The following is a 14,931-nucleotide window of genomic DNA, read 5'->3' as shown; positions in this document are numbered from 1 at the left end:
CTGACAACAATGGCGGCCTCCAGGTCTGCAGATAAAGGGAGTTTTTTGGAACAGTTTGAAATAAAAAAAACCCTTTTCTTGAGTGCAACACTACATTATTATATACATCGCTTTATTTAATATTTTATTGGATAGTTTTTTTTCTAATAATTTTTGGACTCATTTAAATAATTAATTTAAATAATTAGTCTTTCAATTGACTTTAACTATAGTTCAATGCTGAGGCATTGACTTAATTTTTAAGTCTAGTAATCACTTAAATTACAGAAATAAATAGCCTGCACATATTAGAAATTATCCCTTCATTTAATATTATTTTTTATTTTTGATATTTAGATTTTAACTGGATGCTATGATTTGCATTTTTTTTAATTAGTGTTTTTTTTTTTGCTAAATCAGAAAGGTATTCAATAAAACTTTTAAATCATATGACGAAGTTCGCAAACATATGACTAATTTTTAAGAGCTGAGCTGAATCTTTTAGAAACGGCGCGTTTTCAGCTTTTCAAATCAGATCAGATTTGCCCTACTTTTGAAGAAGAAAGGCTTTGGTAAATCACTCGGAGGCACAAATGGGTTTTTTTTTTTAAATTCTATTTTTAGCATCTTTTAAATTGGCTCTATCAAGAATGAACAACTTGGCCGATAATTGTACGAAAACACGCACACAATGGATGTCAATGGATAGTGCACGTTGTCCTTTATCTTTCCTATGGAGGCAAAAGTTTTATTACTAGATAATCTGCGACTTTGTTAATCTGTACAGGTTGGGGCAGTAATCTTAAAGTACCCCTGCGTAGGCATTAAACAGCTGTATTATAACCCCCCAGTCAATGGGTAAAACCATTAACCCCATTAACTCTACCAGAGCCAGAACTGGAGCGAAACCATTTCCAGGCACTTAAAGCCCACCAGCGCAGTGATTATGACCTTTTGCCGTTATAAAATAAAGCCTGGGCATTTAATCTTCCTGCCCGATGGCCAGTTAATGCCTGCATTTAATCCTAATTCAATAAATCTTAATTCATTAAATCCTAATTTTTTAGATTCCAAATCTTGTAGCTAAAACAGAGCCACTTGGATGTGGACTGTTGCCCATTTTGTCATTTACCAGTACGTTCCATCATAAAAATTTTGGCTTATCGCTATACCCGGGAGCTTCCCAGGACTGCCTCCCAGGAGCTCTCTCTCGTCTGCTCCTTATATGGCGCAGAGAGTGGGTGTGTCTGGGGTGTGTCTGGGTGGGGCCAGCCATGAGTGGGGCGGAGCAACCTTCCAATAAAACATGGAAAAAGGGCTGTGAGGGTCTAGACTTTAGACAGGACCTGGACAGGGAGTGGACCGAATGCTGCTTCCTCGACAATACATGAAATGCTTTCATTCAGAATCCGTCCTGATTTCCAGAACTTTTGGGTGAAATCCAGAGACTTTCCAGATATCATGCCCCAAGCTGATTTCCCACCTAGCGAGAGTTGATTCATCAACGTGGTGGCATCTAGAAGACTCTCGAAAAGCCAACATGACAAAGAAGACGGGCTTAGTTTCTCTGCATGTTGTTCCTTATATAAATAAAGCAAAGATAGGCAAAGAAGGGCATTGATTTTAATATTAAATAAAGCTAATTTAGCTGCTGTAATGACTTCTTTAAGCCCTCCTTGATTTCCTCCTTGGAACATCTAACGTCTCTCCTTCAAGCTTCGCCTACACTAAATTTACTATCATCCTGCGGCTTTTGATGCGTTTTCCCCCCAATATGCCATATATTAAACATATTTTAACACTTCGCAGATCATAGAATGTTGGCATCATTAGTTACCGCGTTGTTACCGCCACGGAGTTCTATCTGCCAAGCCTGTGTCGAAATTGTACGAAAAGGGGAAAAAAAAAAAAAGAATAATTATACTTTTTATGGATTAGACCGCATCGAGACAGTCTCATTATACATACGATGACAATTTTGTGTTTACTAGCCTGAGATAAATTATACCCTGCATTTGTTAATTATACTTTAGCTTTTGCATTTTAACTGCGAATGTTTAATACATGTAATACAGTTAACTGAAGGTCAGATTAATGTTAATGGCTTAGGGTTGACTTTGTCTTTAACTCTTGAAGTGCCACACCAGCTCCATTTTAGTCTAATTGTTTGGGAGGGGGTGGGATGTGCCACTGTTCATCACGGTGACTAATTACAGCAGCAAGTGGGTTAAAATCAAGATTTTTTATCTAATAAATGTTTTCCTTAGTGCGTCTCAGCAGATATAATACTCCGGGGCAAAACACTATATCGCTAATTGGCTCAGCTGTTATCAGCAAATTAAAAAAATATAAAAATTAATAGAATATGATGGCTTCGTTACTTTCGAACTAATTTATTAAAAAAAAAAATCTGTAATAATGTATTAATGTGTAATAATGCTACGGGCATACATGTGAATTTATACATTTCAGAGACAAAGCTAGTAGCCTGACCCAGAATCCGTAACAGTACGAGCGGAGCCAAAATTAATTCTTTAAGATCACATTTAGGCGACTTGAGGGATCTCAGAAAGGACACAATGGGCTAGATTCAAAGCTGGGGTAACAGCTAATTACAAAGATACATAGAATTTGCAGCCAAGATCGGCCCCATTCGGCCCCCGTCTAGTCGCCCGTTTCTCCTGCTGTAAAGACCCAAAACCTTAATCAGTCGTTGGTCTCGTCTTAGATTCAGGAGCCGTATGTCTATCCCATGCATGTTTAAATCCCCTCACTGTACTACCCTCTACCACTTCTGCTGGGAGGCTGTTCCACTTGTCTACCAGCCTCTCATAGATTGCTATATAAAACAAAAAACAGTGCGACAAGTTAATGAAAATTGGCAAATATACTTCTATGTTGATTTTTTTCATCCATTGCAGTCTATCTGAGGATCGTTATTCAAATACTTGCAGTAGATTTATTTCAGACATTGACTTCAGGCCAAGGACATCATATTTCAGAATTACAGGATGAAAATAAAATATTCTCTGACGCTAAAAGGTTACAAACTAAGCCACTCTGCTACTTTTAGAACGAGCACAGAATCCATAGAACATCTTTCCAGTAGGGGTGGTTGTGATGAAAGGGTACCAAAAATGCTAAACCTTACTCCTAATATCAAGGTGGATTCGATGGTACTTAATGATGGATTTAACTCTTTGTTATCCAGTGTGCATTAGATGGTTTTATTCCTTACACATGAAAACATTATCTGTGAAAACAGGTCTATGATGGTAAACCAAAGTTCAAATGCCCCAGACTGTGCAGAATTTTCTAGAATGGTAGCCAGACATTTTAGAGACGAGAAAAGGCTGTATCTGTAGTTTTCATGAAGTTTTCATCCAAGATGCATCATCAGTAAGTTTTAACATGGTTTCTGTTAATTAATTCTAGGAGAACTCAGTAGGACCACAGAAGGTCTCAGCCCAAGACCTTCTGTGGACCTCATGCGTTCTCAAATTGTATAATTTAGATATGTCTAGCATTGACCACATGTTTGAGTTCCTTCTTGATGACCCTTCTCAAACTAACACTAGATGTACTTTCTGTCTTTCACTTATCACTAAAGACTCAAAGCAGAATGGAGATGCCGCCAACGCTGCCCTGGCTAACGAGGATTGTCCTACTATAGACCAGGCTCTATCACCAGAAGAAAAGTCTCCTGTTACTCCAGGGGCAAGAGAGAGATACAATCGTGACAGAGCGTGCTTCCTGTTGTCCACCGGAGACTTTGCACATTCACCAGATGGCAACATTCGCAAAGGTATTCGCCTCTGACGCATTTGACCACCTTCACCGCTCACTTTCATTTATGCAGCTATTTCAACCAAAACTCCTTTTGCAAAGAACAATGTTTTTGGTCTTCCCTCTACTCCTTAGATATCTCGGGGCTTCTTCTTTTTTTTTTAAACCATTTCCCTCTTTTGAAACATCAATGCTGATATTTCCTTGGGATATATAGATGATGTGCGTCACACATGGCCAGTGTATTTTCAGAAAAGAGCTGCCTCCATCCTGACGACCCTGTAGGTTATCACCATAAGACCCTTATGTTTTAATCCATAGAACATATTATCCAGGCAGCAGACATGGAAGAGGATCCTACTTTTTTTTTTAAAGCACCCAAAACAGATTGCATGATAAATATGGAGGAAATAAAAAATGAAGACACAAGTGCATCAAATTTACATTTCTTTTTAAATTATATGTATAGTGTGTTACTGTTTTTCGGGTCCCCAAAGCAAGGCTGTTACTCCCTTTTTTTTGTGATGGATGATGACAGGTTTCTTTTAACTATCTTCACTTGGAGCAGGTATGAGATCGTTAAAGTTATCTGAGATAGGAATATGAGTATGTGGAAAAGGGATTTTGGAGGAGAGATAAGAAAGGCCAATTCACAGGTTAAGGTATAGCAAATCAAACCATAAATGTCTACGCAATTCCATTCATTTAGTCGTATTATGGTGTATGGTATAGATATTATGCCATTGCCTTGGGCTACACTCATCACATTACATTAACAATAGATTTTGCCAGTTTATTGAAACCGAAGAAAGAACTATCACAAATTTGTATGTCGTTCTTTTAAACAGACGGCATAGAAGAATATGGAATCTAATCTCATCTGGCAGCAGGATAAGATACCCTCGCTCCAGCTACTATAGTCCAGAGTACTGTCACTAGAAGGGTATGATGGGAACTGTAGTCCATCAAAAAACATTTTTATACTGAGCATGTTAAATATACATTCATGTAAATATGTACACACATGGAAGTGAGTGGGAATCAGTCATGAGTTCTGATGTAAAGCTACTTAAAAAAAAAAGTGAGGTTTAATTATTATTATTAAAAATGATGAGCTGTATATGGGTTGAAGTGGGATGAAAGATCTCATCTCATTGAACTCTTTTCATATGTCTATGTTGAACCCTTTTTTATTGCATTTATGGCCAAGTTCCGCGTAAAGTAGACTTGGCATTGTCCATGTGTCCACTTTTTTAAAGGCACTGCAGAAGATTAGTGAGTGTGGCTTCACTGCACCCATTATGACCATGCCACCCATTCTTTGCCCATGTTCCTTCCACTTTTCACCCATGCGCTTCCTACGGTGGCATTTTTGATAGGTGTGTTCCTAGGGATGTAAAACCATCCCAGATCATACTGACAATTTTGTAGCATGGTTTAGAGACCCGAGGATGAAACTTTAAACTTAAAAGAGTGAAAATTGGATTAAACAGATGCTACATTAAAATGATGTCCATTATCTCCTTGGGATATATAGATGATGTACAATGTGTAAATGTCCAATTTTTTTGTAGAAAAAAAAAGCTTCATCCTAATGACTCTAATGACTTCATGCTAAAGACAAATACATTTTTATCAGTAGGCAGTTAACAGTCGGGTAAAATCTCTAAATCGATGTCCAACCTCAGAAACTAACAAGCTGAGTTGTATCCCTATTGACTTCAATACAAAAGCCAACCTCGAGAAACTTGCATTCTCACAGACATTATTCAGCTCAATAGCGGACAAAAGAGAAAAATGTATACATTAACATCCATTTAGTGCTATTATAATAGGGGGAATAGTAAAATTTAACAGTAACATTAAAAGTGAGGATACACAATTTGACAATATGATTAACTGAAATAACTATTACTTGAGTTAAAGGGTCGCTGAATCTCATTATATAAATACAAACTGGATTGTATATTTGCAAGAGTGGGACCTTCTTCTCCTCAGAATCTTCAGAATGTTAATGAGCAAGCTACTTGTAACCTTTCTTGTAACGTTCAAGAGTAAGTTTGCCAGTAAGTCCAAAATTTGGCCTCCATTTTTTTTCAATAGAGGAGCGTGTACACATCTAAGCAGCCAAATACGGTGTAATCAGAAGCCTTCACAAGATAACTTTACTCAGTATTACTCAGAACAGTATAAGGGATTTGTATCACTTTATCATTGTCATGCTTGCAATTGGTCATTTAACATTATTGTACTGGCGTGTTGAGAGTATTGGAGATGGTTGTCCACAACAGCTGGTGATAGAGTGTCAATTACCCCCCATGTATCATGTAGGGAGGACTACCCACTTGGCCATTTTCTAGCGTATCTTAATGAACAGAATTATATTACCTCCCGTGGAACCCATCAGGAGGCAAAGCTGACAATCACACACCATTAGGGACCATGGCTCATAGAGGCTCATTTATGTATTTGCAGGACCTGTATCGACCAGTGAGTTAGTGATACTTCTAATCATCCCACCCAAAGGGTGACACTCAAAGGGTTAAAGAAGGGGCCATATACTGAAGCAGATGTTTGGTTCTTTAAGACCCCCCCCCAAGCTGGATAGTCATATAGATTCTACGAGTAACCTCAGGCATGATAGCAAATATTGCAAACCAATAACTTATAGCAAAGGGGTCGAAATAGTTACTTAGAAAAAAATGTAATCTTCTGTATCTTGCAGGTTTCTTTCAAATAGAAAGAAATTAGCTCTTTTACGCAGGATGAGACAAAGGCTGGGAGTATGGGGGCGGAACACCTTTATAAACCATCCACATTAAAGCATTTCTTTTTTTTGTTTTTGTTTATTTTCATTTTCATTCATGTTTCATTGTCATTGCCTGCGCCCTTCGCTCTTCAGCTGTCAACGCCTGTACTCCATCTCCTCGACACGGCGAATGGTACAAACAGGACATTGATCTTCTGCATGATCTTAATGCCAATGCTGCCTCTTGGATCAAGCAATAGGATGCATGGAGCCTTAGGGGTGAGTAGCATGAAAGGGGATGCCCTTTTCTCACCCTCATTAACTCTAAAACATGCTCTTTTATGTTTATTTCTGCAATGCACCTCAATAATCCTACTCATAAACCTCAGATCCATATGGATTATACTTTGGTGTTTTATTGGCTGGAAACTATTAAGTTTTTTTCACATAGATAAAGTCTTCTCCAGCCAAGTATGGATCCGAATTTCATGTAACTCATATTCCATGTACTAAATGGTTATCTAATGATCTGATGCCCAAATGCCATTTGTCTAAATGCATGTCTGGAATGCCCAAAATACATTGTATCAAGCAAGCCTTTGGATACAATATACAAAGTTCAGATCATTCCTTAATAATTGTCACATGTTTACAGGTTACAGTAGAAGTCAACTGCATCTCTGTAACATCTGAGTCCATACATGGCCAACATACAATGATAATCTCATATCGAGGTTCATTTGATACAATTAAATAACATTAATAGAATGTTTGATCAAGCAAACGTAGTGTAGACATACGACCCACAGCCATTAGTGGATTGTCCAACTTAGCTCTTTTTGGAAGTCCACCTAGATGTATCAATAAAGTATAATATACTTAACAGGAAACTCAGTTCTGAAGAAAGACTGAGTTTTATCAACTCAAGTATTAAGTCTAATGAACATTCTCTTTCAATATCTAGAATTCAACACTTGATCATCTTTCCACCCAACTTAAAATGCCATTCCATTCTTCTCTATAGGAAATAACATAAAAGTAGCAATAGCACATACGCCATTCCAAGGTCTGCTATGTGGATTTTGTGTGGCATCCTTTCACGCTGCCCTCTAACCCATTTTATTGAGTTCCAGGTAAGTCGTTCCAAATAGAAATTGCAGTAAAACCTAACAATCAAAGGGACGTGCAGTGACTCCAGACAAACGTTATTCTTTATATGTAATGTTTCAAAAATCTAGAACGTGTAAGAAAAAAATCTTTAATTGTCTTTTAAAGGGGCTTTATTAGTCTGAAGACGTTCTATTTTAATATAGTGTGTAGGCTTATACAAGAAATGGTAAAATAATCAAGTAAAATTATGCCTTGTTCATAATTTTGCCAGGGACACCTTATTGTCATGTGACATAAAAGCAGGCTGTGATAGGTTGTTTCAATAGAAACTGAAAAATGATAGACCTGCTTAGGTTTATTTGCTTAATATCCTAAACAGTGAAATTCTCTCAATTGAGAAAAACATTAGGGGCTGCATGATGATTTTTTTTAATTAGACACATGTAGAAATTAAATAAATATTACAAATTGCGATGCTTGCACGTAATACTATTATTTTAATAATTAATAATTATTTTAATAATAATATAATAATATTATAATATTTCCAATAAAAAAATAAATTAAATTAAGTAACAATATAAAATTCAAAAATATTCTAAAAAATACCTTGATCTAGTGAGATTTTTGTCTCAATATAAAGTGAAGTTACATTTAAGAGGTAAAAAATATTTTAGAATTGTCGAAAAAATGTTCTGAAATTACCAAATTTCAAATCAAATAGCCATGAATTATTAAAAAAATAAAAAAATTAATATGTAGTTAATTTTGTTGAGACGCTTTAATTATTAGATTAAACACATATTTTACAAAAAAAATATTTAAAAAAAAAAGAATAGCGAGAACCTATTTTGATTTGCTATGTTATTCCTATGTATTTTTCCAAATATTCCATGTAGAAATCATACCATATGGAATTGTTTATTAGCTTATATTCAAGTTAAATATATGGCAATTTAATCAAAATTCTTCATTAAGATGTCACTTGAATCTAATTATGAAATAAGGAAATTGGTCTTTATAAAATATTATATAATGACTCACATTAATGATACATTTTCTGGTATTGACTCGAGTTGGATTCTGAATCAATTTAGTAATTTCTAGATATTAACTTTTTTTAACTGACTTGTGTAAGGAAAAGGTACATAGTGGAGGACTGCCAGCATGCACATTTCGTTTGAAAGTGTATTAATCCAATTCATGAAAATGCCGTAAATGTTGGGGTAATGAGGAGACCTGGAAGAGGAAGCATGTGCCAAATATGTCTGCCCCGGGGTACCTAAAGTAGGGCTTAGTGAGTGTTGAGGGGTAAAAAATGGTCGAGTACTAGAGTGAGGTGTAAAAGAATGAAGAAGGAATAAAGGAAAGGAATATATTTTTTCATAACATTAAAGCTTAGTGGAAGGTACCTAATCAACCCCAAAAGCTAAGGCAAGTCAGATCAAGTCATTGGTCTAAAAATAACATTCAAAACCTTCATGACGTCTATACACAAGTTTTTAACATCCAGTGTGGTTGGCTGAAGCATGGCGTTCTACAGCCAACAGTGCAGATACAACTTTGCTCAAATTCTGCATTAAAAGTTTCCCCACCTTTGCTACATATTCTCCCCCATTGCCTGCTTCCAATGTGCAGGGGAAAGGAGTATCTTCAGTTGCTATATCTGATTACCCAATGTGTTGGAGTAATCAACGCTGAATCACGCACATTATTTTGTGTACTTCTTCTGTAGAGTCAGCAGACTCCATGAAGAATTGGTACCAAACCTTTTGACCTTCTGCATTTTCTGTCGTTATAAAACTGCCCTGCTGAGTAAAGCCAAGATGAGTCCTTGATTTCTATTGTAATTTTTTGTTGAGCAGAATAGGTCCCAAAACCCCCTGATTCTCCATATGCATAAGATTGGCCCAAGTTAAGGAGATCTTACTAGGTTCAGATGGTTGAGTTGGCTCAAATGAGTCTAGATAATTGTAGGTCAAGGTTGCCCATCCATGTCTCTAGTACCAGGTAGTACCAGTGCCCACAAACCCACAAACCTTCATTTTATTCTACATGCTCTAGAGGTAGGACTAAATAATCCTATCTTCAAGACAAGCCCGTGAGAACTTTGTGATTTCCACTTGATTTCCTTGATGCTCAAAGAATGAAGACCTTATATACGAAGATATACCTAATTCTGAATTCTCCATACAGCTGAGAACAGAATACAGATATGTTCTCTGCAAATTACAACCAAGCTGGTTTTTGTTTTGAACTAGGATTTTTTAATAAGAATTATCAGCATGCAGTTACATTATTTTTTTCTGATGACTCCACAGCTCTTACATATAACCCAACAATGGATACCACATGTTCTCAAAGTCACACTTTAGGTAAAATGAGTGTTTTTTAACCAGCAAAGAATATTATTTTTAAAGAATGAAGTCTTCCTCTTTGCCAGTATAGGAACTGGGAGCCAATTATTCTAGACTAATGGTTTTATTCGCAAACATCAATGGGCAGAGGGGACCTAGTCAAGAAGACCTGGCAAATCTTAACACAACCATCCATAAACCTCTACCCTTTCTGCTGGAGGCTATTCCACTTATCTACCACCTTCTTGGTATCACATTTAAGTAGTAGAGTTCTATGTTCTTGCAAATTTCAAATAGAATTCTAACAAACTCTGAATAGTTGATAAATCCAGCCTTCACATATAACTAAAGGGCACTAAATTTTTGATAAACATATCATGGCCTTTAAAAATAAACATTAGCCTTGATACATTTTTATGGATTTTTTTATTTTTTTCGCGATGGCTGAGAAGTCTATATTCTTATTGGCTGGGACTACAATAACTTACTTGTTTGGCTACTTTAAAACTTGTTTGCATTTGGCATTCTTGTTAATTTTTCTCTGCTTTAGCCATTCTGAGACATAACAGCCAAAAATATATCTATTTCCCTAATCAAAAATAAAATGGGGCTAATTTATTTGAATTTACAGAATATTATAAGTGGGCTTCTGGATAATTAGCTTTTTTTTCTATTTTGGTGGGTAATATAAAGCATTTAATTATTTTACCTTTTTTTTTTTAGTAGTGGATAAGTCCAAATCATGAAATCATTTTTAGCTGGAAATATTCAGTTTTGGGGCTTAGAAATTAAGGTATTATCCCAAATATATTTTCTACTGACGAAAAATATTTTTTTTCCAACTTTAAGAAAATTATCTTCAGGATTATCTCAGAATTATATAAATGAGTAAACATATCAGACATTAAATAACATTTGTAGAAGGGCAACTATACACCGTGACATATTTAACATAATATTTGCAGCATCTTACAATCATAAAATGTATTCATGAATTTAACAGAAGAAAAAATATAAAAATAATACCTAAAATACTTGTGTACTTTTTAGTAGAAATTTACTTTTGCGATGCTGGTAAACTTAGAAGGAGGTACATGGTGTCTGCAGCTTGTGTTTTCAATAGCCTGGGGGAGTTCTTTTCTCTTGCACTCTTCACTTCCTGCTAAATGTTATATCAGCTATCCAAACAGGAAGTGGACTGTAAGCTAAAATACTTTACACTGTAAATGCAAATATTTGTTTCCCTGATAAGATATTTCAACTTTTGTTTCCTATAACACTTAAAGAAAAAGTGTTGTTTCTAAATCTTGCAATTTTTACTTTTCTTTTTTATATATGAAAAAAAATTGATTTTTATTTAACAATATCTTATTTATAATGATATATTTTTCGATACTTGGCAAGTGCCATTGATCTCTCACAAAATCCACATTGCTCGAGACAGTAGTGCTTATACTACTTTTTATGTTTTCCTAAAGACTGAAAAATACGACTGAAAAAATACAAATTAGCACATTTTTTTTTTAAAAAAAGGGCAAAAAAGCATCAGATCAAATAGATACAAATACTAAAAATTCTAAATGAGAATTAAGTGAATTGGTTAATGTACTAAATATTGTTTTTTGGGGGTTTTGCTAAATGACCTTCAAGTTAAATTCACGTGGCCAATAACTGAACTGGAAAAAAAAAATTTGGAACTGGGGAAGGAAATCCATAACTTTTTTAGATAAGAACTAGTGATGGACAAAGGTCTCGAGAAATTCCACATCCCATGATGCTTAGCGGAACGACCGTACTGAATGTCGTGGGGCTTGTTGGTCGCCAACATCAGGAGACCTTTGCCCATCTCTGGTCCTGACAATGGGAAGATATAAGGCTGTCTGTGTCTCCAAACTCCCACAATCTTGGCTTTTATTGTATAAAGTTATCCTTGCCCCAGGATCTGGACAAAATAAGTTGCACTTCATAATCTTTATTTTTTTCTTTTTTCATTTATGTCATGGATATGAAGGTTATGAAAAATCCCGGAGTCTAAACAGCATAGCTGGCATGAGTGGAAACACGCTCAGACTGTCTCCTGTCTCCACCCCATTTGGGTCACCATCTGCAGTGAGACGTCCGCGGTCACCCATTCCCTCCATCTTATAGCATGGACTCAACCAACTGATAAGGGGAACCTTAACTAGTAATAACAAGTCAAATACAAACATCAAAACTGGCAAACGAACACAAATAAGAGACTATAACAAATTATATTATTTTTTAAAGCGGTTGACAGAAAAAAAAAATAGATTATACACAGATATATTTAAAAAAAAAATCAAGTCTGGCTTTTAAAATAAAAAAAAGACAACAAAAAAACAAACAAAAAAAATGCACTTTGCTGAGGAGTATTAAAAAAAAAAAAAAAAAGACTTCAACGACTCCCACACCCCTGGTGAATCAAATTGGTGTGCTCCAGGAAAATGCTCTTTACGGAGTTGAGAAAGCTCTTCCAGTAAGGAAGCCAAAACACCAAAGGAGATTTTATTGGGGAGTCGGGGGATAGGGTATCATTTTTTTTTATTGATATAATATTTATTGTTGTTGAAAAAAATGGAGAAAAAAAAAAAGACTAAACTATTTTAAAAAAAGAATGAAACTGTTAATGAGCCTGAAAAACCTCTCTAAATATATATATATATATATACATAAAGAAATATATTTAACTTTATAAATCTCCAATACATAGTATTTCCTTTATAAACACCTCTTCTATTTATTCTTTTCTTTCCTGTTTTATTAAAACTTTGATCTCATTCTTATGGAGCTGCATTCTGCTTCCCCTGTCATCCCGTTACCACCATACTCAGGATATTATGAGCCATATCGTACAAATATATGTGTGTATATATATATATATATATATATATATATATATATAGCCACGCGTTCGTTAAACATATACATATATATGTGTATAGATACATACATTCTCTCTATTTCTACATATATGTATATATATACTCTATATATTCAACAGATAATATATAGGTATTTATATATTCTAATACTTGTCATTTCCTTAAACCCTTCTGTGCATGATCTAGTTTTGCAAGCAATAAAAAAAAATCTGCCTGAATGCATGTTTTCACGTAAAATAAATTGAAAATTGTATATACTGTAGCTTAGCTCGGTTCCATTCCCATACCTGGCTAATCATTTTGGTGCATGGCTTAATATGATGACAGTCTGTGTCAGAATGTCCACGTTTCCTCTCTCTCTCTCCCTTTTAATCTTCTTTCCCTCTCACTCTCTCACCTACCTCCTTTCTCCTCTGCTCCTTTTGTTTTTTCTCTTCCCCGCACAGAAAATTATAAGGAGAATCCAGTACTTGCCCGATATATGCAGGCGGAAGCTGTCACTGTGAATTAATTGATTTCTTCCCATAATTAAAAGTATCCTTCAGATACTTTATTTTCAGAACAAAAAAAAAAGAGGGAAAAGCAGATAAAAAAAAAAACAACCACCAAATGAAATTTAAGGTAACAAAAATAATAAAAAAATGAATTAAATGGAAAATTAAGGCAAACGAGGACGAGAAAAAAAAAAGATGGCGATATGGTGAAGCTTGGAAATTTATGATGCATGGATCAACATCCAAATGAAAATGGAATGAAAAAAAGATGGAAGTGAAACGGGCAGCTAAGAGAAGAGGATGAATATGAAATAAACTGGATTCTTCTATTTTTAAAATTGAGGTTATATACACATGATTGCACTGGAGAGTATTGAAGAATGTGAAGATGATTTTGACTTTTCTTGAGAGGCAGAAAACTGCTGCAGATTCAACAAAGAAAAAGAACTGGGAAATTACAAAAAAAAAAAAATTACAAAAAAATTACAAAAAAATTTACTATTTAAAGGTTGCATTTTCCTAGCCAGCATGTGTTTGCATGTTATACTGTAATAATATTTAATGTTATATGCAAAAAAAGGTATATTTTTCCTTCCAGACTGCAAAATCTGACAAAAATGTACAAATTTAGCCAGCCATTCAATGAGTACCTTAAGGACGATATTTAAATTGATGACTATATATATATATATATATATATATATATATATATATATATATATAGCTCTTTTTTGCATTGGTTTTGTTATTCTAATGTAGGTTCTTGGACGCGTTCCATTCTAAATGAAGGAATATTTTATGGATGCATTTCCACAGATGCGTACGATATGTTTGGGCTTTATGTTTGTTGAAAACCGAAAGCGTGATTTATCGTTCCGTTGATTACTCAAAAAGATTCTCACCCTATGTTCTGTGTTGTCTCTAGAGGTTGTACCTTCAAGGGTTTTTTTTGTGCCATCACTGGTGGTTCAACTTAGAATAAGACATATAACCCCATTATGATAATGGAAGAAGGAGAGAAGGACACAGTCGGCCATATTGTTTGCCCCCCCCCAAATCGAGCAAATAATATGGTGGCCAACCCATGGTTCAAAAATGATTGAGTAGACAAGTGACATTTAAAGCTTTTGGGATAAAAATCCTCGTAAAACCAGGAATCAGTTTGCTATTTTAATTAATCTGGTAAAAATTTAGTGGCTCAGAGATCAGGAATGTATTTCCGGTTCCCACCGATAACGAATTCTCTGAAGTACGGAATACACCGCCAAATGCGTTCACTTATTTCCCACTCAATATAAATTATTCAGGTGTGACATAGTAATCTTTTGAAGGTCTTGTGTACTCCATTAGTATTTCATAAGGCTTTGGAATTGGAACAAAATTACATGTCGAAAAATAAGATGGAAGGTAGAAAACATTTCAAGAAAATAGTAATAAAAATCCTAATTAAAAAAAATGCATATTAACCGTACCTTATGGCCATACGCACATCTTTAATATCTTCTAGTAGACGAGGTCACTGCTGTGCATTTAGGGGGCAAATGTATATAAGT

General features: G+C 35.1%; 1 protein-coding gene across 5 annotated transcripts in view; it reads left to right on the top strand.

Annotated features, from left to right (window-relative positions):
* The window catches only part of LOC128470290 (potassium voltage-gated channel subfamily C member 1-like), a 36,718-nt gene extending 23,035 nt beyond the window's left edge, over window positions 1–13,683 (top strand). The window contains exons 4-6 of one of the 5 annotated variants that reach the window (XM_053452158.1): window positions 3,590–3,784; window positions 6,668–6,707; window positions 13,331–13,683. In XM_053452158.1, coding sequence (XP_053308133.1) covers window positions 3,590–3,784; window positions 6,668–6,707; window position 13,331 — 236 coding nt within the window. In that variant the 3' untranslated portion in view covers window positions 13,332–13,683. Of the gene's footprint in view, window positions 1–3,589; window positions 3,785–6,667; window positions 6,794–11,992 lie in introns of all 5 variants that reach the window. The other 4 variants (XM_053452156.1, XM_053452155.1, XM_053452157.1 and 1 more) reach the window with 4 other exon arrangements.
* The last annotated feature ends 1,248 nt before the right edge of the window (window positions 13,684–14,931 follow it).

This window comes from Spea bombifrons, chromosome 12, assembly GCF_027358695.1.
Source record: "Spea bombifrons isolate aSpeBom1 chromosome 12, aSpeBom1.2.pri, whole genome shotgun sequence".
Classification (NCBI taxonomy): domain Eukaryota; kingdom Metazoa; phylum Chordata; class Amphibia; order Anura; family Pelobatidae; genus Spea; species Spea bombifrons.
This window is presented reverse-complemented; position numbering and strand designations above follow the sequence as displayed.